General features: G+C 41.9%; 1 protein-coding gene across 4 annotated transcripts; it reads left to right on the top strand.

Annotated features, from left to right (window-relative positions):
* Nucleotides 1-307: 307 nt before the first annotated feature.
* LOC121605120 (lisH domain-containing protein ARMC9) lies at nucleotides 308-27,703 on the top strand. Of its 4 annotated transcripts, XM_041934901.1 has the most exons (26): nucleotides 308-415; nucleotides 786-949; nucleotides 1,112-1,237; nucleotides 1,690-1,860; nucleotides 2,186-2,341; nucleotides 2,452-2,544; nucleotides 3,861-3,885; nucleotides 4,304-4,461; nucleotides 4,764-4,862; nucleotides 5,680-5,715; nucleotides 7,778-7,812; nucleotides 7,909-8,020; nucleotides 8,717-8,809; nucleotides 10,245-10,335; nucleotides 11,041-11,164; nucleotides 11,605-11,744; nucleotides 13,171-13,247; nucleotides 13,948-14,022; nucleotides 14,433-14,523; nucleotides 14,942-14,994; nucleotides 16,834-16,932; nucleotides 17,517-17,632; nucleotides 18,473-18,627; nucleotides 19,122-19,227; nucleotides 23,217-23,407; nucleotides 26,535-27,703. In XM_041934901.1, the coding sequence occupies exons 2-26, from the start codon at nucleotides 875-877 to the stop codon at nucleotides 26,555-26,557; spliced, it is 2,520 nt and encodes an 839-aa protein (XP_041790835.1). In that variant the 5' UTR covers nucleotides 308-415; nucleotides 786-874; the 3' UTR covers nucleotides 26,558-27,703. The 4 variants fall into 4 exon arrangements, 2 of the variants coding, with proteins under 2 accessions (XP_041790835.1, XP_041790836.1); XR_006006787.1 differs by lacking the exon at nucleotides 26,535-27,703 and having other exon boundaries at nucleotides 19,148-19,227; nucleotides 23,217-23,345; XR_006006786.1 differs by lacking the exon at nucleotides 26,535-27,703 and having other exon boundaries at nucleotides 18,473-18,631; nucleotides 23,217-23,345.
* Nucleotides 27,704-27,971: the final 268 nt, after the last annotated feature.

The raw sequence follows: 27,971 nt of genomic DNA, 5'->3' as shown, positions 1-27,971 counted from the left end.
TATTGTAACGTTAAAAAGCATTAGTGTTTACACGTTGTTTATTAGCTAAATAAGACATGTTTTCACCGGAGACCCCGCAGCGTCAACCGTTTCAGATAAATAGCAAAATAGGCTCTTGCTGCTTTCTCTGAATAGAACAAAATGGGATGCTTTCACTAAGCGTGTACAGTTACAGTGTTGTCACTATTTACGACATCTAACTCTGCTTTCCAGCCTGCATATCCCAACCTTTGGTTGCTAGGTGTTTTAGCGTCCTATCCGTGTACGGTTGCTAGCTAATGGCTAGCTAACTAATGTTAGCCTAAATCAAGCCAGTCCGCATTGTCGAAAATGGATTATGTAGGTTTCGGTTGCGGATGAACACGTTGAAACCGATCTAAGCCTATATTCGCCAAGTAAATGATGCGCGAATAAGGTGAGAATTATCTTTAGGTCTTCTCATAACATCAGATAATGTTTGACTGATTAGCTTGTCAGCTAGTGCTAGCTTGCCATATTTTTGCCATGTTGATGTTGTTGCTGAAGTTGGCTTTTGGAGATTGTGTTAACTTTCGAAGGCAGAAATAATCTGATTTCTGTTTTCGCGATGTGGTTAAAATGCCATTAAAATTAGATGTAAGTGTTAATTTGTTAATTGGTAATGAAAACCGTTGTAATGCATCTTTACCTTAATTTTAGACTTTAATACAAAGACTCTAAATGCAATTGCAGCATAGTCAAGCGAAAGCGGAATGAAGTTCTTTAGGTGACTTTTAACAGTGCCATGTACTTTCCTGTTCTTGCAGGATGTGCAGAATGCTTGCAGGAACTCCAGCCGTTATTTAATGAAAGCAGAAGTCTGTCAGTAGGTGTTTTAAAGGTTTTGGGCACTCACATGACTTCCAGGGAGGCAGCCAAGATGGGGGACATCTTGGCAACTGAAGCCGATCTGCTTGGGATGATCAAGGAGGTAACCAATTAAAAATCTGAGAACTTGCACAGAGAGCAATATGCAAAGTCCATGCAGAACCTTTCTTTAATAAACTTTGCTTAGTGGAGCATGATAGAGACATTTGTCAAGACATGAGTTGTGAAGCTTGTTTACGCTGTGTTTTTTTTTTGTTTTTTGTAGTACCTTAAGTTTGAGGACTTTGAGGAGACTGTTCACAGTTTCGATAAGGAATGCAAAAACAAAGGCAAGCTCGTCTCAAAGCCTCAAGGAAGTTCTCTCAGAGACTCAAAGATCTTTGTCATTCAGGTAATTGATACACTCCTCATAACTTGTTGTTTCTGCAGGTTTGTAGATTATTTGTGGAGCTGACAAGCAGGGATGAGCAGGGAGAGCAGTGAAAAGTGGCATGCAGTTGCTGCAACCTGGAAATATTAGCCTATGTTTTTAAATATTAGTATCATGAAACGATGGTGTAGTCCTTAAGCAACTGAATTGGGTGTCCCAGAGAACAGAGTCAAGACCCAATTGTTTTAATCATATTTTTCTAAATTTAGGCTTTTTGAATTTTTTTTATTAGTGATCCATTGCCAGGTCTTTTTAAAGCCTTGTTCATGTTATTGTGTGTCAATAATCGTAATAATATTAATATGTCAATAAAATCATCCTAAAAAACTTGCAAATTGTTCTTGCTACTGGACACCTTTCCAGATTTAGCGTTTTTTCTCATCCCTACTCTTCTATAACTCTGACTTTTCTAGAAAGACCTCCTTAGCTCTTTTGATGACGGAGACCACAAAGTGTTCTTTGAACTGTGGGCAGACAATGTCCCCTCTGAGGTAAAAGATACAGACGCCGAGGCCCAGAGCCTTGAGTTCTACCTTCACATCCACTTCACCATCTACCCACTGAGAAGGCACCCTGGTAGACACGTATGTAGATCCAAGGTTTTTGTTTGTTTGTTTTCAAGTTTTAATATTCTTTTAACAAAATATTTACTTTTGTATATTATCTGCAAACAAAATCCAACTATGTCTCTTCTCTTCCCTCTTGCTGAATATCTAATGTGCAATGTCTCAAAATGACCACTAGGCTGTGCTACAGGCTTTTACTCAGTGGTCTGTGTATGACGTTGTTGTTGCACCGTACAAGCACTCATTTCTAACCTCTGGAATATACCTTTTGCTGTGTAGCTCATTGTACTTTGACTTGACTTGAAATAAATCAGTTGACTGGAAAACCCGAATCTGTCTTCAGGATCGGGGTGAGTTTGAGGAGAGGATTTCCCACTTCAAGCAGTACCTGGAGACCCGGGGGGCAGCACTGAGCCAGACCACAAAGTTTTTACCTTACTATGCCTTGCCTTTCGTTCCGAACCCCACTGTCCACCCCTCCTTCAAAGACCTTTTCCAGGTGCTGTTAGTTATTGGCAACTAGATATTACAAATGCAAAATTATTGCCCAGTGCCACCTTCAGAGTAAACACGGCCATATTCTCTTCCAACCTCATTATGTGTATTTAGGATACCTGGGTTCCGCAGTTGAAGGATAAGCTGGAGCAGTTTCTGTCAGTGACACTGAAGCCGCCCAACACCCCAAGGCTACTGAATTTATATGTATCCTTTATCGTGATTTCCTCAAGTCATTGTTGAGAAAACCATCAGAATACAGATGGGTGCCTTTATATTTTTGTTTCAGTGTTTTTGCTGTTCTCAGTGGCATGATATGAGAAGCAAATCTAACATGTTTTTATGGAAATGTAACAGTGTCAGAACTTTCCTGTCTTACCATAGTGGAAGAAGGACTTGTATCTATGAAATTCTCAATTCAGCCTCTTACACTGCCATTGAATTGGATGTTTGGCAGTGATATTGTCTTAAATTAGATTGCATAACATTAAGTAATCGTGGTGTGGACTCTTTTTAAAGGACACAACTGCCTCTAGGAATTGGCTTTAAACTAAATCAGCTAGTGGGAAAAACACAACTAAATCTACACGGGAACAACTCAGTGATTTAACACAGGACAAGTACAGAGTGATTTCCATTCTGCCTTCTGGCTGAGCTGCACATTTAAATCTCAAATAAAAAGCCTTTCTGTAGGTGACTAAAGAATTCATTAACAGTCAGCCTGTTGCCCAGACCTGGTTGTTTCATATCCTGCAAACAAACCCTGCCTGATTTGCATTTAGAAATGGCTACATTTGAAAATAGCAGGACCTAATCTGACACTAACTCACCCGAATCCCTTCAGACTAGGAGGGCTAGTAAAATATTGTTGCTTCTGATGGAAACTCGGTAGATTTTCCTCCTTACAAGTTCACGAAATGAAACCCTAACCCCACTGGCCGATAATCAAAGCATACAGATTAATATAGCAACTATCATCTCAAGGGCTAATCAGAGAAAATCTGACTTCTATGTGCGTATATAAAACACAAAGGAGGTTATCTAGTAAATACTGTAATCTCTCAATGTGCAAACTTCTATGGGCAGCACTTGTGGCAGCTGACACGTGAAATATTACTGTTGGTCAAATGGCCTGGCTACGCAAGTGCACGTAAATGCACTCTATGCCAGCTGTATTCGCCCACACAAGGGTTTTATGAAATGGATCTGTCCCTCCCTTTAAAACAAACTAGTATTGGTCCTATACCGACACTTAGATCTCATCAAACAATAAAGCCGATTATCTTAATCCGAAACAAATGTTTTTTGTGACAACAGCGCCCGGCTTCAAACAGGATATATAGCATGCTGTGTGTTTGTCTTATGTCCTGTCAAATTAAGCAAGGCATCGTATCGTCACATATGCCTTCGTTGTATGTGTTTTCTCTGTGTTATGGCTTTGGATAAGGGAACAGATGCAGTAGAAATGTTTGATTAGTGTTGAAATGCGTGCTAGAGTGTATTCTTTAACAGGCACCATACAGAAGGAGGGAGGAAGGAATACTAAAGGTAGATACCTCTCTCCTATAATTTACTTTTTGCAGTGTATTGCATTTATTGTAACTGTCAAATTATATTTATCGTGTGAAATATACCCCACTGCAGACTTCCTATATGATAACTTGTGTTTGTCAGTGTCAGTTACTCAATGATTTCTAGAGTAGGTGGTGTAATTTTTGGCTTAATTTCATTCTTGAGTCCATCTTCTGGAAAGGGATATAAGCTTCACACCCACTGAAACCCTAACACGACACCTGCTTGTTGCTTTACTGTAATAGAAAAGTACAGTCTAATGGTTGCTCAGCACTCCCTTAAAAATAGAAGCATCATCTGAAATACTGACTTGAAGACTTAATGTGAAAAGTAAAAGTAAAGTAGGATGTTGCTTATTTGTTTTTGTTTGTCTCCTGTTTGTGTGCCTGCACAGAGGCCATGCAACAGTTGCAGCTCCAGCTGGTCGAGTCGGACCGCCGCGTTGTTAGCTACGTGCGGAAGTTCAACAAGATGCAGGCCGACTACCACAACCTGATTGGAATCACTGCTGAGCTGGTTGACTCGTTGGAGGCCACCGTCAGGGGAAAAATGGTGGGTTGGCTTGATTGTGTGCCAAACAAACACACATTCTAACACGCAGCTTACAGGCACACGGCAACACAAATGAGTGGTTAAATTTGGCCGTTACTCTCACAGTTGTATATGCGAACACTTAACAAAAAGTCCTTTTATGCACATCGTGTAGTTTTAAAACAGAAGTATTTTTAATATGCACACACTTGCTACTAGGCGACACAGCTGTTAAACAGGGACACAAAAATGGCAACCCTGCTCTTCCTCCTCTACCCATACACAATATCTTAAAGCTCAAGGGGCATGCTGTTTTTTCGCAGATCTCCCCTGAGTACCTGCAGAGTGTGTGTGTTCGCCTGTTCAGCAGCCAGATGAGGCAGAGCGTGGTGCAGAGCACCGACTTCACCAGACCTGGCACTGTGAGTGAGAGCACACACACCTCTCTCTTCTCCCTCTTTCCCCTTCACGCCTCACTGGAAGAACAATAACAAAACACAAGGCCTCAAGGCAAGATGATTTCAGTACAAGCATGGAAAATGTCAAGTGGGGACTGTTGATAGGAGCCACAGTCTTACACCTGAAGCAGAGAAAACTCCTCTCAGGACCTTACGTCACACATATTGGTAAAGTTGACTCTGTGTTTGAGAAGGATTTTTTACAGATGTTTGGAAAAGGAGGGTTTAGTGTTCTCTCTGCATCCTGTGCATTGCGCAGCCAACTTCAAACCATGGTGTAATCCTGCGCTTGGAATCCTGGAAATAGGTACTGGATCCTGGTGTTGCATTAATCCACACACATGTGAAGCCTTGTTGAAAAGTTAAACATACATTACACAACTCTGTACGTAGAAAATGACCAATTTCAAACACAAGTCACAGTGGCTCACTAAATCTAAAGTTCATCAACCACTTGTAAGACTTTATTTTTGTTTTTATTGTATTGGTTAGAATTACAGTGATACTTGTGCTTGAGGAGCTGATAGAGTAGAAATACTCAAATTAAACAGCAAATAGCTGGTGAAAATGTTAATATCGTAGTTGCCAGCGTTTGAAAGCACTTACAGAGCGAATGAACCGAAACTGTCTGTCCCTAAATCCTTGACAGTCCCGCTTATTGTCCGTGGCCTTCATCGTGGTGTTGAACTTTTGTGAATTCTTGGTTCTTTCTGTTTTTGAACTGAACAAATTCTTTCTGTGTGTTCGTGTTTTTGTGTGTGTGATGCTTTTGTCCACAAAGGGATATTACTCTATGAGTCCCTATGATGATGGCTATGTAAGTTTCATATGTTTTCATCTTTACTTCCTGTCTTCGCTCGGGTCCCCACTACTCATCTTGCTTGTGCCTCGTCGTGCCTCTTCTTCGTCCTCCTCCTCCTTGCCCTCCTCCTCATCTCCTTGTCTTACTGCCTCCCCTTACTTTACTACAGATTAAAATTTCTGCCTGTCTCTGTACTCAGTCTATACTCCCTGCCGTATTCCTCTGGTTCCTAGTAGACTGTCCTAGTTTAACGGGATGTTTGGCCTCATTTGTTGTAAGAATGACCTCTTTTGTCAGACCCCTTGTAAAGCCAAACAAGCGTTTTTTTTCTGGGCGTACCTCATCATTAAAGTCATTTGTTCTCAAGACTGCAGGCAATGTTCCTCCTCTCAGCACTCCTCATTGGCTGTCTGCCTTCTTTTTTTAAGATAAACGCTGTCAGTTTCAGTTTTCGGCACTTAACATTTCGAACAGTACAAATTTTGAAAGACTTTAGACGAGCCACCATGACGGGAAAAGAATGGCCAACACAAGGTGCTGAGATGTAAGAGCACTCTTCTCACGCTCAGGTTGTCAGACAGGGTAGCTTAAATTACAGTAGTCTGAAAAGAGGCGATCAGAACGCTTTATGCAATTGTGTCGGTTCTTAAAACCTTTAATAGCTGGCACTTAAGGTAAACATATGATATAACATCTCAAATAATAATCCTAATTCAGATCACTTTAATGGGACACAAACAGCCAAATCCTGTGAGCGTTTGGCTGGTGGTTAATGTTAACTTCCCACTTTGATTGCCAAAAGTTGTTGGACAATAGTGAACATACCTGGTAACTTGGATAAAATATGTGTCTCAGCTGTAACTGAGACCTGAGAGACCATATCTGCCCTCACATAAACAAGCAACTGTTCTGCTTCTTGCAACATAAATCCATAATTGACCATAATCTTCAGACTCTTTAGGCCTTTATAACATTGAGATGGCTCTCACAGATTTCTTTCTGCTACTCTGCTGTGGTTTAGCTTGCCGCAGGGAGAAAACCTGGATGACACCGTGGAGCAGAGCCGTCTGCTTAGACAATAAGATCAACAATAGATGGCCTGCAGTTGCTGTCCCCACGGTCATAAAAGAATAAATTGTGAGAAGACATGCTAAATAGGTGAAGAGAGTAAAAGCATCTCTTATGTAAACTGTGCATTGTCTGAGAATCCAGGTCAAGCCTTTGCTTTGTGCAGCTGAAATTGGAGAATAAATTTGCCCTTAAAATCAAAAGTTGGCCTCAGTATTTTCTTGGGTTTGTTGGATGCCACTCTTGATCTGACTGGAGTTCAGGCACCCCAGTGTCAAATGTCTCAGGGAAACATGTCCTGTTGCCCTTCGGCATTCCTCCTGGCAACTGAAATGTTTAGAGAGAAAGGAATTTGGGAAGGAATCCAAGTATCAGTGTTCCCTTCCACTTCCGTATTACCTACTGCACACCAAAGGCAGAAAACGGCCAGACCACCTGATACCTCAGATGACACGGATCACTCCCCCGACCCTACCTTGATCCCGCCATAGCCCTAACCACCCAGGCTTCAGATAGGATTACAGGCCTCAAAATCCCCATCCCCTTTCAATAGCAGAAAACACCAGTAATTAGTTCTTTCACCCTTCCTCCACACCCACACCACCACCACAATGGTATACTATTGCTCTGTTAAGAAGCCTCCATTTCCTTTTCTCGAAATCAACAACATGTAGGACTGAGGTGTAACAGACGAAGGGATGGCTGTTTCACACTAACCTGCCCTCTCTGGTACCTTTTACTATCTGAATTATTTCAATGTCCTTGTCACTGACTGCATGGGGGACGTTGCCAAACAGAACTGTGCTGTATGTACGGGGACTCGGCATGCACCACGAGCATGATGCATGCATGTCCAAAAGATACTAATGACCCATTTTCACAATATCTAACCAGATAGTAAGGATGATACAAGATGAACCGTGGCATGGGTTATGTTTTCCACAAATTAAAGTAAGAGTGTGATAAATGTAGCCGGAAGAATTTTTCACAATTTTGCTCTGACTTGCAGGCCTCCTCGATGCTACGCGCCTCTATTGCGCCGCAGTAAGTCTTAAATTTACAGGGTTTTCTGCTAATCTGAACAGTTTGATAACTGCCATGATAAAACATGGCTGACACGTCTTTTTTATTCATCTCCAGGAGATCCAAGGAGGTGCCAGTGCTGCCCTCACTGGACTATGAGAAGCTAAAGAAAGACCTGGTTGAAGGCCCCGACAGACTCAGGTCCCTGCTGCTTCAGGCGCTGCGCTGGGTGAGTATTCATATTCTTGCACAGTGTGTTCACAATCTCATATTCCTCTTATGCCACATGTCATTTTTATTTTCATGATAGCCACCACAATGCTAAGTGGCTGTCTTTTTTTTTTATTTTATCTCTAAAGATATGTACGACCACTGCTGCTTCCTTTTTGTCCTCTTCCTTAAAGCTCACAAGTTTGCTTTATTTAACTCTCTGTCTTACTGTTTTTGCTGTAATCTTCTAATCCAGGCTAAAATTTAGTCTTACATTTTGTAGCAAAGAGCAATTAGCATGATTGCGAAATCACAGTTGCTGAAATCTGAGCAGTTCTTAACCCTCAGTGAAGCTTTCGTTCCTGGTCTTCAGAGCTTGACATCCGTTAGGACTGAACATTTGGTGATTAGCATTTTACGGGAAAGCTAGTATGATATACTGTAGTGCATGTTGTAATTGTAGCATCTCCATGATTCTTTTAAGATGACAAGATGATGCAAGATAAACTTAACAAATGTTGCATTTTGTCTTCTTTGTTAACCCAGTAAATGTTTGCTGTCTTACCATACAGCTCAATACATCTATAGTGTATATCTGTAAGCCGTGAGTACAGTACAGCAGTGTGTGAGCATGAATGAGAGGAGATATCATTCATTTTTAGTTTGGATTTCTTCTCTTTTCGGTCTTCATTGGTCTGTTCCTCATGTTTTTTAGAGACTGACTCGCTCCCTCCCTGGTGAACAGAGAGACACAGTGCTTCAGGCCTACATCAGCAACGACCTGCTGGAGCGATACAGCACTAAACAGGTGGGACCACTGGACTGCTTTTAATGTAATTGTACTGTGATGTGTTTTAACATTATATAGAAATTACTATGGCAGAATTCTCCCAGAATGTCTCCTGATGTGAACTGAAATGACAGTGATTTCGTGGTTCCCAGCCTGTATTTCATGTAACCGCCAGAGCCAAAGTAAAAAATAACTTCACTGCCTCACTGCCGAATTAATCCCCAGGCTCTAATTTCAGCCAGGCCTGAGCTGATGAATTGGCACCTTTGCTGGCACACAATATTTGTGTCTCACCTGCCATTGACTTTATGTTGCAAAGTGGGTAAAGAGCATATACTGTACACAAACTAGACATTTCAGATCAGATGCTTCTGAGTTATTTGTTTTTATAAACTATGCATTGTCCCTTTTGACTTTTCCCCTATAGATGGCAACGAAAAGCTCTTTCCACTGATGAGAAAAATCTGTGAAAGCAAAGAAGCGTCTGCCAGAAACGGTTTAATCTAGAGATACATCATTTTTATTATTTCAGTAAAACCCTCAAAATGATGATTAATACTTATCAGACACCAAACACATAGTCAGACATGTATTGACCCACAATATATTCTGTAATCTAACAGTATGTAATTTGAATAATTTCATTGTATTCTGACTGGAGGCTTCTGGTGACGTCTTCCCGGCCTCAGATTGAGTAGCAGTCTCTTGAGCAAGTTACTTAACAAAAGGCCTGAGCAGGAAACATTCTATTCAAACTTCAACCTCTCAAAAGGTCTTCGGAGGCCTTACTGCCACATGTCTTTCTTACGTGCTTTATTGTTTTGGTTTTTTTCTTTTCTTCTTTTATTTTCCTTTCACAGTGCCTTTACCTAGCCTTTGGCCACAGGGCGCCGCGGTAAAGACTATCCCTTTACCGAACAGTAAATGATCCTCACCTCAAACCTGAGCTCTTTGTATGTACCATGGTGCGCCGAGCCAGCTTTAAATGACACCATTTACTGTAGAGAGCCACAATAATAGTGGAAGGGTGTCAATTTCTTGTAATCAAGTCACAAACATAAATGTTCTGTGTTTGACAATGGCCTAAAGTACAAATGGCCCTGCTTTAAGGAACCGACTGTCCATCTGGAGAAGTAAGGTTCCCACTGTGATTGGCCCAGTGGCGGTTCTTGCAACGTACATATCGTGCCCCATTCGATTCGATCAGTTCCACAAAGCTGTGTGGGTGGGTTCTTAAGATCTCATCTTAACCCCCGTGCTACCTTTACTTCAGGATATACTCCCTTTCACACACTTACGTGACATAGCAGAGGGCTCATTGGCATTTATCAGCATCACCCGTGATGCCTGCTCAGAAGTCATAGTAATTTTGTGCAAATTGCCAATAAATGTTCTTGATTGTTCCTCAAAGCACAACATATTCTAAATCGCCCTACATTTGATGTTTTTGTAGAAAACCATGCTTCATTTACTGAGATCGAAGAACGAGATTGTCCGCCAGTACACGGCTCGTCTCATCAATGCATTCGCTTCCCTTGCAGAGGGTAAGTGCTCAACTGGCATTACATTTGGTTAAGCATCATTATTAAGATGAGTCATTGTCTGACTGGATGCATCTGAAGACATAGATTCATGGAAGACCTTTTATCATAATTTTCCATTCAGGTTTGAAACCGCTAATGATCCTCTGTGGCAGCATGCCAGTAACTATGGAGGACACTTTGTAAAGACAGTATCATTTGTGCTGACCTGAATTACTTCCTATTATGTAGTAAGTGGTGGTGTTTAGATTGTTTTGTACCAGAGTTATTAATTAACTCTCATTCTCAACTACAAGGAAATGTTTTTAAGTCATTGGAATGTCTTGTCAGAAAGACTCTGTGGTCCGAGCCTTTCTAAAAGGTTTAAGGTGCCTAAATACTTTGCACAAGTAAACTGTGCACTCTAAATTTCTTCTCAGCAACAGACAGAGGTTGAGATGGTACAAATATTCTTTGCATCAGGTTTACCCAACCTTGGTGTGCCCTGTCAGCTTGGCTTCTGTTAAGGAGACAATTCTGCCGTATTGTTTTGTCCTCATAAGTGTTCACAGTTGTAATGAAAAAGTTATTGGCAAATTTATGGCTTTTCATGGTTGAAGTCTCTACTTGTAGCTTAGATTAAAAAACAGGTGTTTTTATTGAAAATCGCCCAGTGACGCCTGTTTCTTGCCTTTTGATGTCAGTTCCATGTTGTGTTAATGCTTACAGGTCGGGTTTACCTCTCCCAAATCCCCATTCTTCTGAAACTTCTGACGGAGGCACTCAGGACGGAGGAAAAAGACTCCCTGACTAGAGAGAATGTGCTAGTTGCCCTGCAGAAACTCAGCCTCAGGTAAATTTTAGTAGTCTTTGTAAGTTGACAACACAATTTTGTCATTTTCAATTGAGTGTACATGATTGGAAAACACACAGAGCAACCAGTCAGGAAACTGATATTCTCATTTTGCCATAGGTCAATATGGCAGCATTTATAATGTAAAAAACCCCCAAAAAAGTATGATCTCAAAATAGGGATTTCCCATTATTTCAACTTGTACTTGTAGATGGCCTATACTCATAATACAAACACATTAATATGGACAAGGAACCGATGATATAGATTATTGAAATCAAACTGAAAATTTCATTTCAAAATCTTGAGTGTTGTCTTTGATTTTAGTTCAAACAGTTTTTTTTCCCTTGGATATCAACCAGGATTCCTGTGCAGTCAAGGAACGCAAATATTTAACTTCAAGCTGCTTTAACTTATCATTTATCATCATATCTTGGTAGGAGGAGCCAGCAGACTGCCATGATAGCAGATGATCTGATCGGCTGGCTGGTGGATGAGCTGCAGGATTCAGACTGTCTGAGCGACTACACCCTAGAGTACTCTGCAGCTCTGCTCATGAACCTGTGCCTGCGAACGAAAGGTAAAGACGAGGCGCATGGAGATACAGAGCACTTTCATAATACATTTGAGTAGATCATGTGCAAAATGCTATACAGTTTTAGACAGAGGCTTTTAAAATTTAAAGTTAATGACTGAGTGAGTTACTGTGCTTTAGAAAGGACCCATAATTTGTTTGAAGCTAAAATGTCCAGTTGTAGCTATAAAGTATCCCTATCAGATCCTCACACACTTCTCTGCCAGTTGCGGAGGTTGACGACATGAGTTGTGCTGCTGACAGTGCCACTCCCCGGTGCGACTGTTTGAGCTGTATTGGAATCGCTTGCTTGAATTGCTGTTTATACAGCAGTATGAAGCTTGACTGCAGTAGCGATTTCAAGCTTGGTTTAACATTAACAGTCCCATACATATTTGACAATTTCTAAATTGGGGAATGCGCACAGCAAGGTGCTGATCAATGTGTTTTAATACAAATCTATTAAAAAAAATTAATTCACACAGCTCTCCTCTAACACAACATTTGTTTTCATTCATTTGTTTGTTTTCCATCTTGACGAAGGCAATACGATGAAAACATTTGGGAATAATCAATAATCATGTACTGAAGGGAAGTTGTGCAACGTAATGTTGACGCACCCACATTTGAGCCCAAAACCACCCACATTTGTGGTATACGGCTCTGTATATCTACCTGGCACTTCAACACTGTATCGACTTCAAGGGTTTATTGACGCGTAACCAAGAAAAATGTAGGGATGATTGGATAGCAACAACCTTACAACTTACTTCCTCCTACATCATGTGTAGAGTGCATCTTATTCATGTCAAAAGAAACACTCCCTCTTTCTCAGTTATGTCTTAGCCCTTTTTATACACAGTATAAAGATGTAAGATACTGCGCTGCATTGGTATTTTAACTGCAGTTTTATTATCTTGCATATAGAAAAAGATATGATAAAAATGTTGGGCAAGAGCAGGGCTTCTCAAAGTCTGGACTTCGGTCCGCATCCAGACCAAACGGCAAGTCAATCCGGACCCAGCCCACATTTTAAACTAGCGGCCCACGGGTCACATCCAGCCCACTACATTCCCATCCGGCCCATTGAGTATTAATGAATTTTAAAAATGTAGTAAATGTCACTGAGATCCAGTCTGTTCTGAGAGTGATGGCTGATCAGCCAACCCCTGGCAATGAGTCAAAAAGTCCAAAATTCACTGTTCACCTGCTCAGGGGATGTCACAGAGAGTCACAAAGCATGTCTATTAGATGCAGGGGGCTGACTAATTGATGACATAATATTTTGTTATCGCCAATTGCTTTGTACCTAGAGGGGATCGTTAATTATTAATCTGAATGAAAGATCATCTTATCTTAAAACGGATATAAAAGTCACATTGTAGGCATGTGCGTGTCTGCGTGTGTGCGTTGGATGGCTGTCTTTGTACAGGAAAAAGGAAGTGTGCAGAGAACGCCAAGCACGTGCTAAAGGTTCTGACTGACCTCCTTGGACATGAGAACCATGAGGTGATACACACATCCATCGACACTTGATCACAGATATTACACGATGCATGTAATCTCCATGCAGAACACATTCTCAGGGGCTGAAAAACATGGACGCAGCATACATAACGTATTAACACATGCAGTATAGGGACATACTCACACTCTCAGAAAACAGCAAATAGAAAACTTTGGACCACAAAAGAGAGTTGGCAATATTTGGCAGTGCTAAACTAAAACTTGAATCCAAACGCCAAAGTGGACAACGCACACCACGTCATTAGTGAACAGCATGAAAATCTGTTGAACACAGATGTCAATACCGCTGTAACCCAAATTGACATCATCCAGGCCGGCTATAAAGCCTTCCAGAATGTTTGGAAGTCTTGATAAAAATGAGCAGCAACTATACGTCTATAAAGCTTTAACAGCTCTAGTTTTATAATTTTTCTGAGGGCCATTAACATAAGCTGTTGTAGTTTTACCACAGCTAGGATTTTTATTACCCACTGTGACACATTGTACGTCCAATGTCCAGCGTCCATATTTGGATCCACTGCATAAGCATTTTTTCTTCTCTATATCCATGTTCCCTTGCTGCTGTTGCGTGTGTGTGTGTGTGTGTGTGTGTGTGTGTGTGTGTGTGTGTGTGTGTGTGTGTGTGTGTGTGTGTGTGTGTGTGTGCGCGTGTGCGTGTGTGTGCGCGTGTCGCTTTCCTCAGATTCGGCCATATGTGAACGGAGCCCTGTACAGCATCCTGTGTATTCCCTCTGTGAGACAGGAAGCCAAAGAGATGGTGAGATAGCAGAAATGTCTTCGAGCGCATGGAGGAAACAGACACAGTTTGATCATTTAGAGGGAAACAGCAGGTGTTCACAGTCATATGACACAGCCACTGTCCCAGAGGCTGATGAGCTGCTGGGTTTTGTTGGAAATCTAATTGTTCTTCATGCAATCAAATTTGGAGTATGGATAGGACTACCCAACAAAAATGTAATATTCAAGCAGATGCTTCAGACATGAGAGATCTATTATTACAAGAACAGTATGTTACAATCAACTCACTCGCATGTCTAAAAATCAGCACTTTTGAGCCATGCTATGCCTTTGAACGCTGAGTCACTGATTTTGATTCTGAAACTAACTTTCAGCTGTGCAGTTATGCGCATACACTGACGATACATGTGTTTTCCCTCACATGTGCAGAGTGTAGAGGAGATTCTCGGCTGCTACAGCAAGGAGGAGAACCCAGACCTCAACAGACAGATCGAGTTCATCGTTAAGCAGCTGAACTCAGGTTAGTGGAGTCAGATTTACTGTGAAGGTGGTTGTGTTGTGCTATATGAATGTGTATTCAAACAGGATGTACTGCCTGTATATGTACATTTAAGAATAAAACACTTCCATTAGAATTTAAGTGAAACTGTACTTATTAGGCGTTTTGAGCAGCTGCTTTGCAAGGTGGTTTCATGTAGCAGGAAATTAAATAGCCACATGTGAAGCTTATTTAACACATGAGAAGTGTCTTCTAGCAATGTCTAGCAATTATTTCTTTTTTTATGAGATACCTCATAAATCACAAAATCCCTTGTTTTTATATTTTATCATTTAAACGGTACGTGTCTCCGAAATTATAAGTGATGCCTACTGCTGTTGTTTTTTTGGAAAATGTGTTGACTTGTTTAATCCTTCTGCTGTGGCTGTGCTTCACCCAGCTGATGAAGAGGGGCCAGAGTCAGATGACGAAGAAGAAGAGGATGACAACGATGTAAGTCCTCTCCTTAAACCGTTATGCTTTGATAAGTTAATGCTTTCCCCCATCACATAATACACCCATATACACATTAATTCAACACAGCTATAGGAATAATGAACAAAAACAGGATGTGATCAAATGAGGGTGAGAGGACGCCAGAAAAGAACACCTCATATTTGACACCTTTCTCAAACCCGTAGATGGCAATCTGTGCATGACACAGATATTGGGTGTCTCCCACCTGTGTTTGTGCATTTGCATGTGTGTAAAGGGGGGGTTGATGGGTCCGGCAGATTGGATTCTGTGGGAAAGTGGGTTATCAAGATAAGGTATATGGTAGTATTTAAAGTGGCTGGAGTCTCCAAGGTATGTGTGTGTATATGTATGCGTACAATATGTGTCCCACTATTACCCTAATGGTCGCATAAGAATTCCTCAAGTGCGAGTGCCCTTATTCCATTGCTTCTGATCAGAGATCTGGTGTATGTGTAGCTGCTATCCATTTACTATGGCTGTAAGGGTGACCTGATATACTGTATGTTAGCCAGTGTAGACAACACTGGTGTCTTGTTGGTGCCATGTGACGTGGTACCAGTTGTTGTGTTTGTGTTTATCCTAGTTCATAGAGTCTGGTAAATGTTACTGCGAACAATCAAATTTAAAATGTATCCAAGTAAATTAGGCGCCACCAAAGTAAACAGTCGCAGCATTCAACACACCTCAAAGGCTTTTATGTAACAGTGTTGTGCGAGGCCACATTGCCAGATGAGCGTAATGCCTTTTATGGTCACTTTGATCTATTCACCGAAAAGTCAGCTGCCAAGTCTACTCCTCCTCCAGAGGACGGGCCACGCTCAGTGTCCACAGCGGATGTGAGAACAATCCTGCTGACAGTGAATGTGAGCAAAGCTGCCGGGCCTCATAGCATCCCTGGTCGTGTACCAAGAACATGTGCCAGTCAGCTAGTTGATGTTATTACTGACATTTTTAACGTATTACTGTCACAGGAGAGTGTTCCCACCTGCTTCAAGACAGCCGCCATTGTCCCTGAGTCTAAAGAATCTGCTGTGTCTAGTCTAAACACTCATCCCCATTCTGATGAAGTGCTTTGAGAAACTGGTCTTCTAGCACTTCAAAGATAACATCTCAGCCACCCTGACCGCCGCCAGAGTGCATTTGTATGAATCTGATTTGATCTGATCTGAATTTTAGCACCCTCTGCTTGAGTACCACACTCTTCACTAACCAAACTCAAACAGTCTGGATTGGCTTTCACACCTGCTCCACTCGGGTCCTCAACACCGGAACCCCCCAGGGCTGTGTGCTCAGCACCCTCCTGTTCACACTGTAAACCTACAACATGAAGAGAAGTCTGGTGTGAAGCATGCGGTTGACACCATCATCATCGGCCAGATTTCAAACAATGAGAATTCGTACTACGAGAAAATGAACAATCTGGCACAGTGGAACAGAGAACAACCTACTGTGTTTGCATAAATATATATATCTATGTGTGTGTGTGTGTGTGTGTGTATATATGTGTGTATATATATATATATATGTATATGTATGTATATATACATATTTAGATATATACATATGAAACATATTTATAGAATATATATAAATAAATGTATATGTTGCTTTATTTTATGTTTATTTTAAATGCTACAGCTAACATGTCATTGTACAACCCTGTGTGGTAAAATGATAATATATGAACCTTGATCCCTTGATTAATGGTGGTAGACCTCATATAAATAGAATACATTTTAGATGTCTCTGAAACACACCTTATGTCCACTACAAATGATGTGATTTGAATGGATTTACTATCACTGTCATTGTCAGGAGGATTTAATGGAGACAGACCTTGATACAGAGGAAGTCCTCCAACCACAGCCCAGGGAGCTGTCTGGGGAGAGTCTGCTCACCACCGAGTACCTTGGAGTAAGATCAACGTACACACTCGCTACACATAAACTGCTCATAAAGGCTACTAGTTTCGTAACAAGTTCTGTCAGTCTGCGGCTCAGACATCTGCACACACACCAACTGTTGAGGTTTGGTGGTTCTTCACAGTTCCAGCTACTTCAATCTGCAGCAGCTAAAGGCAATAATACCTGTGACAAGGGGAAGTGATAATGTTTGTTGGTGTTGTGTGTGTACAGGGAAGAGACATTAGACACTAGACCCATTAGGAATTGTAAGATTGTCAAAGTTTGTTTATGCTTTAAGCTTTTTAAGGTTCATGTCACCACCACTCTTCATTAGTATTCACACTGAATTAGTGACTGGCCCTTTGGGCTCATAGTACCTCTGTTTGACTTTGATTGGAATTTAAGATGTAAATCAGAAAAGGTGTAACCAGGGGCTGTGATACACCACGACATCCCTATGTCAAACCAGTTGCTCTGTGTTGGCGAGTTACTGTGATTTCTCATCACACGCCAACCCCATTTCAAAAGTTTGACAGTGATCTTGAGATCATGTAGAGATGTAGAAAATGTTTCGAAGTTCTCTCTGTTCTCCAGATTATGACCAACATGGCAAAAGTGAAGAGGAAGTCAACCCCTCTGCCGCAGCCAAGTGTTGATGAGCCCCTACAACGACCGGTCACACCAAGTTGCCATCGTAATATCAGCGCGGCGTAAGTTAAATATACACACACACAGTGTCAGACAGTCCAAATTGTAGTTCACTCCTAAACTGACACTTCATGGTGTCTGAGTGTCAGAGTGACAGTACGTGTGCAGGACAAAGTTACGTTTCTTGCTCAAGGGTATTTTAGTTGTTCATTGTACAGGCACGGTAGACAGTCATTTCCAAATAATGCGTAAAGCACCAGGGAATACTACTTTTAGACACAGACACCTGACGTCTATCTTTGTTCCCCCCAAGGTGGACCAGATTACAATAGCACAGTAGTCTGACCAAGAGGTCATGTTGACAATGGCTGGGCCGTCCCCTTTGTTCAACCACAAGTTTCGGCAGCCATTAAAACTAGTGCAGTAGGTCGAAGAAAGAATGGGTTCAGACACATTTTGCCGTTAATCATCGCAACACCTGACTGAATTGTTCATGTAAATGAATGAAAGAGCAGAAGGAGACTGGAACTGGAACTGCTTGGTCCTGAAAGGCAGATCATTGTCAACTCAAGCTGTAAGCCAGACTGGAGGGATAAAAGAATGAGTATTATTTTAGAGTAATGGATATTAAAGCTGTGAGGGACTGGTGTCCTTCACATGACCTGGACACAGAGATAAGGGAGCAAATAAATAAATACACGTAATAACTAAAACCCATTGTTATAATCATTTTTATTTATACATTACTGTGTAGATATTTGGTTAATTAATGAATTAAGGTCGGTAAAACTGTTCATATTGAGGTTTTATGGTGTGCTATAAAAAATGGCACTGCCTATCAAAGTCAACATCCTTATGCAAGTTCTTACGTAACCTGTTGTTTGTGTTTGTGTCATATGCAGGGATTTTCGATCCGGTAGTCAGGGGGACAGGGAATACCCTCTGAGCAGGCAGAAGAGCGAGGAAGGAAGTCTGCCTCCTTCCCGACACAACTCCCGACCTCCTACACGCTCCGGCAGTCGTCCCAGCACTGCTGACTCGCTGCGTCACAGCATCAGTGGGTGCATGTTATTTACCTTCCAAATGTCATATACCACTACATAGCCACGAGTGCAGTAGAATTTCAGAAAAGTTAAACAATATATCTTTGACCATGCCAAAATGCTGCAGCTCTTCCTCAGCTGTTTGCTGTGAGATTACCCATACTTGGTACACTTTGTGTGGACTGAAAATCAACTGCATATTTGTGGGACAATTTCATTTCCCTTCCACCTGCTGCTCGTTGTTTGGTTTTATTCCATGCATTTGATGTGATGCCCAGTGTCCACTAGGCAAGGAAGTTCCTGCAACTTCCTTAGAAAGCAAATGGGATAAAGACTCAGCAAAACGGGCACCAAATGACTAATGACATATTTTGGCTCACATTTTGGCATGACATCAAGTTGTGCTCAGAGTGTGTTAAATTGGCAATACAATATTAGTACAATTCCAAAAGTAGTGTGAAGATTCTCTAATACTTCATCTTTGCCACCTACAAACACACACACTCAGACTCAGAGTGTGGCCGATTGTCCCAGGGGTCCGAGCTGGACGGGCCATATGAAGGGCGGGCCAGAGAAGGACGTTCCCAGGAGGAACACAATGGACACTCTGCCAGGTACCTGACACACAAATGTAAACCCCAAACACACACACATAAAACAAGGCTCTGTGTTTTAATGAAGTTGCTGCAAATAAAGGCTGAAAAGTTTTTGTGAGCTCAGAAAGTTGCTATATTGATTATATTGGTTTGGATTGGGTTGAGACCTCACACACAAACACAGAGAGGCATCGCTAAAACGAATAAGACAAAATAGACATGAATGCAGAAATATGCGGTATATTCCTGTGGTGTTTGTCCTGAATATAATGTTGTACAACAGCGCTTGTACACAGAAACTGGAGTACATCATCATGGATTGTTTACCAGAGCAGCTAGACTGTCCTTCCAACTACCAGCCAATGGCTCAACTGGAGAAATCCTTTTGGAGGCAGAGATTCTGCCATTACCTAATGGTTTCCTACCACTCTGGTGTAAACACACAGAAATTAGAAACTGTAGACCTGTGAGGGCTCCTGGCATGCTGTTCAATCACATCCAAAACGTGAGCCAGAAGGGAGCAACAAATACTGTCTTAGCTACCGCCATGACTGTGTAAGCTCCCACATAAATGGCTTTGAGCTTAGATGAAGCGCCAGACATTTGAAGATTTCTACCTATTTGTTAAGTCTTTCTTTAAAAATAATGCCGTGGACTGTGAAAAAGCCACATCTTTGTAATCATTGTCAGACAAAGATAGAGGGAGAGCAGGATGCAGTCGGTGAGAGCAGCTTGCTTGATAGCTGTGTGCTCTGCCACAGCCGTGACAGTCTTTGCCTTTGTAGGCCAACACCTACGAAATGTTCGACTTAAAAAAATTATCCCATGTTTCAAGTTTAGTGTCGCGTGCATTTCAGTTCAATGAAAAAGTTAGTGCCCTGGCGACCTCCAGAAGACACATAACATTAAATATAAAATACAGCAGCAGCATGCTTCAACAGGCATTGTGAATCATTGTCACTTCTGAGGAGGAGAGAAGGCCTATCTCGACTGCAGGCTGGTGGAAGAGGGTGGATGATAAGTTATGGTACAGTGGCTGTATACACAGCCCCTCTTCAAAGGGCCCTGTTCTAATTGCAAATTTTCAGTTCACTGCCCAACAGAAGGGAGTGGGCAAGCCTGTAAATGGTTAGAGGGGGAGGCCTGTGCGAAATAGATCCAAGCCATTCTTATGCAGCGCCATATTTTTCCTGTCTGTCTGCCACAGACCGACTGTCATTCAGAAACTGGGTATAGATAGATAGAATAAACGTCTGTGTTTGGCTTCAAAAGGAGCTCAAGAAAAAGTTTGAACACTGCAATAAAGCAACAAAAGTATTTCAATGACTAGTCTTCATCTTGTAGGTGCATTTAGTCAGCAGTTTGTGCTACCAGAGTAAGGCTGTTAGGGAATGAGGCATATAAAAATAAATGGTGCAAGTCAGCTAAGAGTAAACTTTTGAGATGTGTGTCTGCGGGGAGATTTGGCGAGAGCGTTGATCTACACCGATCAGTGACTCAGCACTGCCAAGCTGGTCTGTGAGACTGTGACATGCGTTTAAACGAGCAAAGCCCACAAAGAGACCTATTCAACGAAACCTCCCCTGCCTCTCCTCTCCTTTAAATCCCAGAGGAACTTGACTCCTGAATCCCACGGAGAGTTATGAGCCCCAGGAAACTGCTTCAGTTATCCCGGCTCCCTTCTCCCAGTAACGTAAAACACCAGTTCATTTCACAGCAGTTCAGGGACGAGACTTTTATAGTGAGATGATATTTCAAGACGGCGTCATTGATAGCTGAATAGAATCTTAGCAACACAGAAACTTGGCACATATCAAATGAAAAGATATATATTTTTGTCTTTGTTTATAGTTGTTTTTTTTACACTCATTTACACAAGGTGATGCCTGGGAGGCCAGCCAGACTTTTTGCCATTGAGACATCGAAGTTAAAGACTGAAGTCTTGACACCTTGTTCTTCTTTAAGTTGCTGACTTTGCAGGAGGGATTGTCATTTATGCAACAAGTACGGGCTGAACAAGCAAGTTTTGGGAAGCTGTTAGAGGCCTCCATTTAGTACAGTTTGTAACATTCGGTTATACTTGGTGATACTAGGGATGTTGAGGCTGCTGTGAGTAGGAACAAGAATGTGCTGACTGAAATCCATCCATCTATTATGGTATAGGATTGCTTCGCAGGATGTAGGTCGTTTGGCTCCTGTCTGCTAAGGACATTGGCAGAGTTTGGGCTGTCACTGTGTGACTGGAAGCCACATGATCCTCTGTGTGTCTCAGACTCATAGAGACATGACTACAAATTGGCCTCTTTGTGGTTTCCACTACAAAAAAGGACCTTTTCCAGTGCTTACTATTTACTATTTATATCTGTTGGCCAACCCGGGGAGCTCCTGACCGTCAGATGCCAGCTGTTCTTCCACAGGAGTTCACCGCAGTGATCTTCAGCTCATGTTAAAATGCTGTTTGTGGACTACAACTCAGCGTTTAACACAGTCGTCCCCTCTAGACTTGTCACAAAGCCGTGGAACTCAACTCCACCGTGTGCATCTGGATCTTCACCTTCCTGACGGGCTGTGTGTGGGCAGCCACCATTCATCCCCTCCCACCATCAACACAGGAGCCCCCCAAGGATGTTTGCCATGCCCCATGCTATACTTCCTGTACACACATGACTGTGTGGTCCTCTCTTGTTGACCCCTTGGTAAAGAAAGCCCATCAGCATCTGTACCACATTTAATAAATGTTTACCTTTTTTACCTATTTTATCTACTTGCTGGATTCTTTTATGTTTTAGTCTGAGATAGACTAAATATTGCACTGTGCGTAAATATGTAGGTGACACAACTTGATTTAATTTGAGGTTTATCAGAAAGTAAACATGCAGGGAAGATAAAGATAAACTAATGGTGATTCAAGGAGCACCCTGGCAGGTAAAAGCAAAGCTCCGGTCCTGTCCGCATTTCAAAGAGAGAAACTGAAGCTTGGAAGGCAAACAATGTGTTTAAATATCGATGTGGCAAACTCAAGTGCAAACAACAATCGCTGAAGAAGATACGTTAGACTCTGGAACCATGCCTAAGATCTGTGTTGATTGTTCAGAAATGTGTAGCTTGATCATTAATCTGAATCACGGGCAATTAGAGTCAACTTTATTAGCCAAGCGTGTGTACAAGGCCTTTGACTCTGTTGTTTTCCATCGCTCTCAATGTACATACACATGACTAGGAATAACAGCTGGGTACAAAGAACAGACAAGTGTGTGATGTAATATGTGTGTAAAACTGAAGACACACTGCCTTTCATTTTAAAAGTCTTACTATATTAAATGTGTTTTATAGTATCAAAAGATGCAATATCTTGGTTAGAAAATGACTAGAAATCACAAAAAAAACGTAGTATAGGAATGCAGTACATATGCAGCCGGTACCTTAAGAGTGTATATGGTATGGATGACCCTACTAATAGCTGCTGCTGGGTATCTTGAAAGTATTGATAAAATAGTCTGACAGGCTGCCACCAGAAATGGAGGCTATCGACTGAAACAAGTGGAACGGATGCTATCTAATGTCAAGGACAGGAGGCTTGTGCAAGGTTGATCTTGTACCCCGAGACAGCCATGATTTCTGTGAAGCCTTCTATGAAATGAGATCTGTTCATAGCTGTAATGTCTCACAGCTACTCAGCAGCTCAGGATGACCTCTCTGAATGATCCTTGGAACCGTAAGCAAGTTGCAAATGAGAGTAGTGATAACAGAAAGAAAATAAAAGACAATCAATATCGGATGCTTTTTGTCTCGTCTCAAAAGGCTGGCTTGGTAAGTGTAGCCTTAACATAAATTATGGAGATGTTCTGTACCCAGTTTCAGCTGATAACTTGTCTTATTTTGCCCTGCATTTTTTATTTTTGTGATTTTTCATAAGCCTATGCTGGTTTGTCTGTTTTTTTACCGCTGCAAAGAAAAACTGATGATTTATTCGTTCGTCTTCTCCCCTTTCTTTTCCTTGTCATCAGTGGCGAGTACGTCCCTGCATTTGCAAGCCAGCCCAAGATTCCCCGTACACCCGACACAGCAGCCAGCCGGAGCAGTGCTCACCAGGGTCGCGGCCTGACTCTGGCACCCCAGTTTTCCCAGTCGGAGCCACAGCAGAGCAGCCGGCCAGGCTCTGCCAGCTCCGCAGGAGGAGGGGCACGACAGAGTGGAAGTAAGCATGACCCCCAGTCAGTGTTGGCTCAGTGGAAATGGTGTATTTAAATCTGTACTCGTTGACACACATAGACATGGATCAATAGCAGCTGCCCTTTGGTGGAGCTGTCAAGCAGTATGTGTAAATACAGGACTGGGGTGGCTTTTGTCTGCCTGGACAACTCTTCAAATGCTCAGAACTGAACAATGTGTGGCAGGTACTGCATCATCAAGCTGCCATAGTGTCATCAGTGTTTGTGTGGGCAGTTTTCCACTTACGCTCAGACTCTAGGCTTCATGCCACTGTCCCATTCCTCTTCACCTCAATGTCTCTCACCATTGTTTATCCAACAAATATGGTAACTTCCCCACTCCTTACAAACAGGTCTTACCAGAACTGTTCACTCTTGTTGTTCTGAAAACAAAAGGAGACTTATAATAACATACAACACGGAATTTACTTTAAGATGACAAATCGTGCTTCACTTTCCCCTTTGGCTCACATCTTAAGCCACACACGGGGATTTCATTTGCAATAAGATCTGACATCACTTGTTTCGAACATCTTGCGTAACTCTTTATGCAGTCGCCAGTGATGACACTCAATTATCAGTCGCCAAAAAGTAGTTGAAACATTCACACAGTTTATTCGCTCATTCACAGTTTGACATGCTATGAGTTTCCCGAAGCTGAGATATTAGACGTTTCTGTCATATTTGTTTTAAATTTGCTCAGCCCTTTATGTGCTTTTGACTTTCTCCTTTGCGACCCTTAAAAATAACTGGAAAAATACTACCCAAGGACTACCGTTCAGTCAGGACAGTATGATTGCATTGCTTTCTTTTTTCATACTGTAGCGGTCACAAGCACAAGGCTGGTCTCTGCACATGCAGGAGTGGACAGTTTGTGTCTTGCAAGCAGGTGTCTTAACATAAGACTATGGACTTACGGCAAGCATTGAAAGTAACAGTGATAATTACACTTGTTTTGTTTGTCCCTACCACAGCATCATATTTATTTGCTGTCAACTTCACATCTTAAACATAGAACTTGAGTCACTGCAGAGAAGATGGCCTGATCAGTCGCTCTGGCGCTCTTAGTTGGGTGATAACATCTGTCCATGCTCTTGTGCATCGTAATTGCATTTGATGAGCGATTACCTCCGGCTCTTACTCTTGGTGTCCTTACCATAAAGCCTGTAAAAGGGCCTAATGGTTAGTCCAAGCCACCACATCCTCCTGGGTGTGTGTTGTACTTTTGAGGCCTGGCAAGTGTCAGACATCTATCAACTCATAAGGAAGTCATTTAATCGCAGCTCCACTTAAGGGGCAATAAGAGGCGCACATGGCTAACAAAATAAGTCCACTTTCACTGTGAGCATCTTTAGCTTTTACTGGTTTGTTCGCTTCGAGCTCTTGCTTGTAGTTTCTTTTTTTTTTTTTCTTCAGCCACTTTCTTTTCAATTTATTTTCCCTTGAATGCAGCCTCTGCTGACTGTCAAGCATTATTATGCCTAATATTTGCTGCTCGGTGGAGTCTGGCTGCAAGGAAGGAACGCCAACCGCACGCTGAGACAGGATCCCCTTTAGGCCCACTTTTGGTAAACACATCCATTGTAGCTGACAGAGACGCTCCTTTGGCTGAGGAAAGACAGAGGAGCTGTTTTTGTAGCTGACCACCCACTCAGCCTGCTCAAACGAGGAGGCGAGCCGCCGCTGCCTCGCCGTGTTGGGAGGACGGAAAAAACTGCATTATCCGACCCGAGCCGTTGTCGTCAAAGCTGACATCACCTGATGAGAGATCCCTGTTATGATGAAATGCAGCTACAGAAGGTGGAGGGGGTGCAGCAGCGTGGCTTAGGAATGCCACTGTGGCTGTGAATGAAATATTTGATGAGGAAATCAGATTGTTTTTTCCACCAGTAGGAAGGACAGAACAGAACAGAACCAAAATCCTTTCCAGTCTGTGGTCTGACATCAATATATTATATACTTCTCATCTTGATATGATATCAAGATGAGTAATTTGAACCTTTATTTTTCTTGGGTAAAGTTGAACACACATTACCAATATGTCTCAGCTACAGTTACAACAACAGAGGTTTGGGGGGACACCTTCCTTCCAGTAGTGGACAGACAAATTGGTCCAGTATTGAGTGAGAGCGCTGAAAACGGGTTGCAATGCAATCCCTCCAGCTATTTGCATGTCTGTCTTTTAAAGGTGTTTGTTTTTGCCACCAGCATGCTCAAATTTGTTATTCAAAGCGTCTGACATTATTTGGAAATGATCCCGACAGAGATGGACCCTTTCCTTGTTACATTGCTGCTGTTACATGGCTCTTTCCAAAGCCACCAGACTCCATTTACAGAAACAGTCTTTTTTATCACCGTAACACATGCAACAGTTTGGTGAAATAAACCTTAAATTCACAGAGTTAGATAGAAAAACTCAGAAGAGGAGGAAGAGGAGAGCGGAAATCAGAGAAGCAGCAGGGAAATCTGTGTGTAGAGCCAGAATATTTTCAGGAATTATTTTCACCAGGAATGATCAGAGAGATTTAAATAATGTCGGATTTCAGCCCATTAAAAAAAAGATAACTACCAGAAAATGGCAACTCTGGTTGTTTCACAAAGTGGTGAACCTCGCTCTCTTCACTTGTGAACCACTGAGCCTTTCTAACCCAATCATGATACTATCACCTGTTCCCAATCAAGCTGTTTACCTGTGGAATGATCCAAACAGGTGTTTTTGGAGCGTTCCACAACTTTCTCAGTCTTTTGTTGCTCCTGTCCCAACTTGATTGAAATCAGCTGGCATCAAGTCAACAACAAATCAAAAGTCAATGAAGTGAATGAGGTCAAACATTAAAAATATTGTCTTTGTACTGTTTTCAGTTGAGTATATATGAAAAAGCACTGGTAAGTTATCACATTCTGTTATATTTATGTTTTACACAGCCTCCCAACTTTTTGGGATTCAGGGTTGCAAGTTGGGGGCGTGTCCAGCTCCAACATGTGACATGTCAGGAGATCTTTATTTATTTTTTTCTCTTTTTATTGATAATTTAAAGTCTGTCCTCTACCATCTCTTCTCCACCCGTATATCGCCCCACCTACCCCACATCCCCCTTCTCTCTCCTCCTTCAGGCAGCCAGTCGAAGAGGAGGTGAAGAGGGGGCTGTCACCATGGAGGAGCGCTATCTCCCCGGGAGCATCAGGCTTCCTGTAACATCATCCCCCCAGGTTGTGATCAGGGTCAGGGCAACAGAGATGGTTGAGGATCAGCGGGAGGAGGAGGAGGAGGGGCTGGAACAATGTGAAGGATTGTGGTTCTGCCCCCCCCTCTTCTTCAGCACAGACTCCTTCTGTAACATGATATGAGGTCAGACAATAGTCACAACCCCCAGGTGATAGCACACATAAATACGTGCAACATCCTCCAGTCATGACAAAATTCGTCCAGAACAAGAAGCAAGTATTCTACTGTTTCAGAAGTGTAGCTCTGAGATGGGGCAGTACAGGAGATAATGTTTGATCACCTTTCTCTGTATACATACTGGTTTTACTAGTTTTCTGACATCAGCACATTCCTTTCCATTTGCTTTACATCAGCAGGGATAAACAGTCCCAGAGAAGCGTCCTTTTGTTCATAAATCCTCGGTATCTGACGTCTGAATACGAGTGTACAGACGTGAGCACAGGACGGTTTCACCTGCTTTTAACTACACGTGAGCTGTAGAGCTGTTTAGGAAAGGCGACATCACAAGGCTTACAGATAAAATGTTCTGTGATTATCAAGACTTTTTTGTGATTGATTGTACAGATATTTTAAAAAAAGTGTGAGACAATAGCAAATTCTCATCTTGACTGTATAAATCTATAATCTTGTGAGTGTCAGTGCGTACTGTATATATTGATTTTTGACCCGCGTGGAAAAAATCCGTCCACATAAATAAATGATTGCACCAGCTTTATTTAGAATGTAAAACATTATCTCATATCAGAGTAGCTGCTCATGTTTAGCTTAAAGAAATGTTTACAGGGACAGACACAGGTTCTGGCATGAGTTGTCAGGCTAGTGCATGTTTGAAAAGAATATAAAGAACTGCTTATTGCCATGAATATACACTACCATCCATACAACTTGAATTTGTGTGAACCTCTTAAATCCAGCAGTGGTTGCATCGTGCATTCGCACAGTTTTCCAGGTGTTGTCATATACAATTATTTATGTGATCTGCTACGTTTTTGTTGTAATGCAATTTGATAGTAATTGATTTTGATACTTTTTAAGTGGTTTTAAATAAATGTGTGACATCTCACCTGTTTTCTGGTCTTTGAAATCTATATTTCTTGCCCCATTAACTTCTTTACACTTTGATGAGTCTTGTTAAGGCACCAGCTCCCTGCTGTATCTCAGCTGCCTCTGTCTTGAATCATAAATCACCTCCCCTTACATAATTACTGCCAGCCAGTATCTGGCATACTGCGCCCACACAATGCGCTCGCCTCTGTGCTGCGCTGCGCAAAGAAAACAGTCTTTGTGTTCAACTCATCAAGATGTCCCACAGCAGGAAGATTTCT

This window comes from Chelmon rostratus, chromosome 4 (genome assembly GCF_017976325.1).
Source record: "Chelmon rostratus isolate fCheRos1 chromosome 4, fCheRos1.pri, whole genome shotgun sequence".
Lineage (NCBI taxonomy): Eukaryota > Metazoa > Chordata > Actinopteri > Chaetodontiformes > Chaetodontidae > Chelmon > Chelmon rostratus.
Note: the sequence above shows the minus strand (reverse complement) of the source record. Positions and strands in the feature narration are given on the sequence as shown.

Bases quoted from the DNA above. Each gene is read 5' to 3' on its own strand.
- LOC121605120 (XM_041934901.1), top strand. From the start codon at position 875: ATGACTTCCAGGGAGGCAGCCAAGATGGGGGACATCTTGGCAACTGAA. The intron at 4,863-5,679 runs GTGAGTGAGAGC...TTGTCCACAAAG, and splicing joins ACTTCACCAGACCTGGCACT to GGATATTACTCTATGAGTCC. The intron at 16,933-17,516 runs GTAAGATCAACG...TCTGTTCTCCAG, and splicing joins TCACCACCGAGTACCTTGGA to ATTATGACCAACATGGCAAA.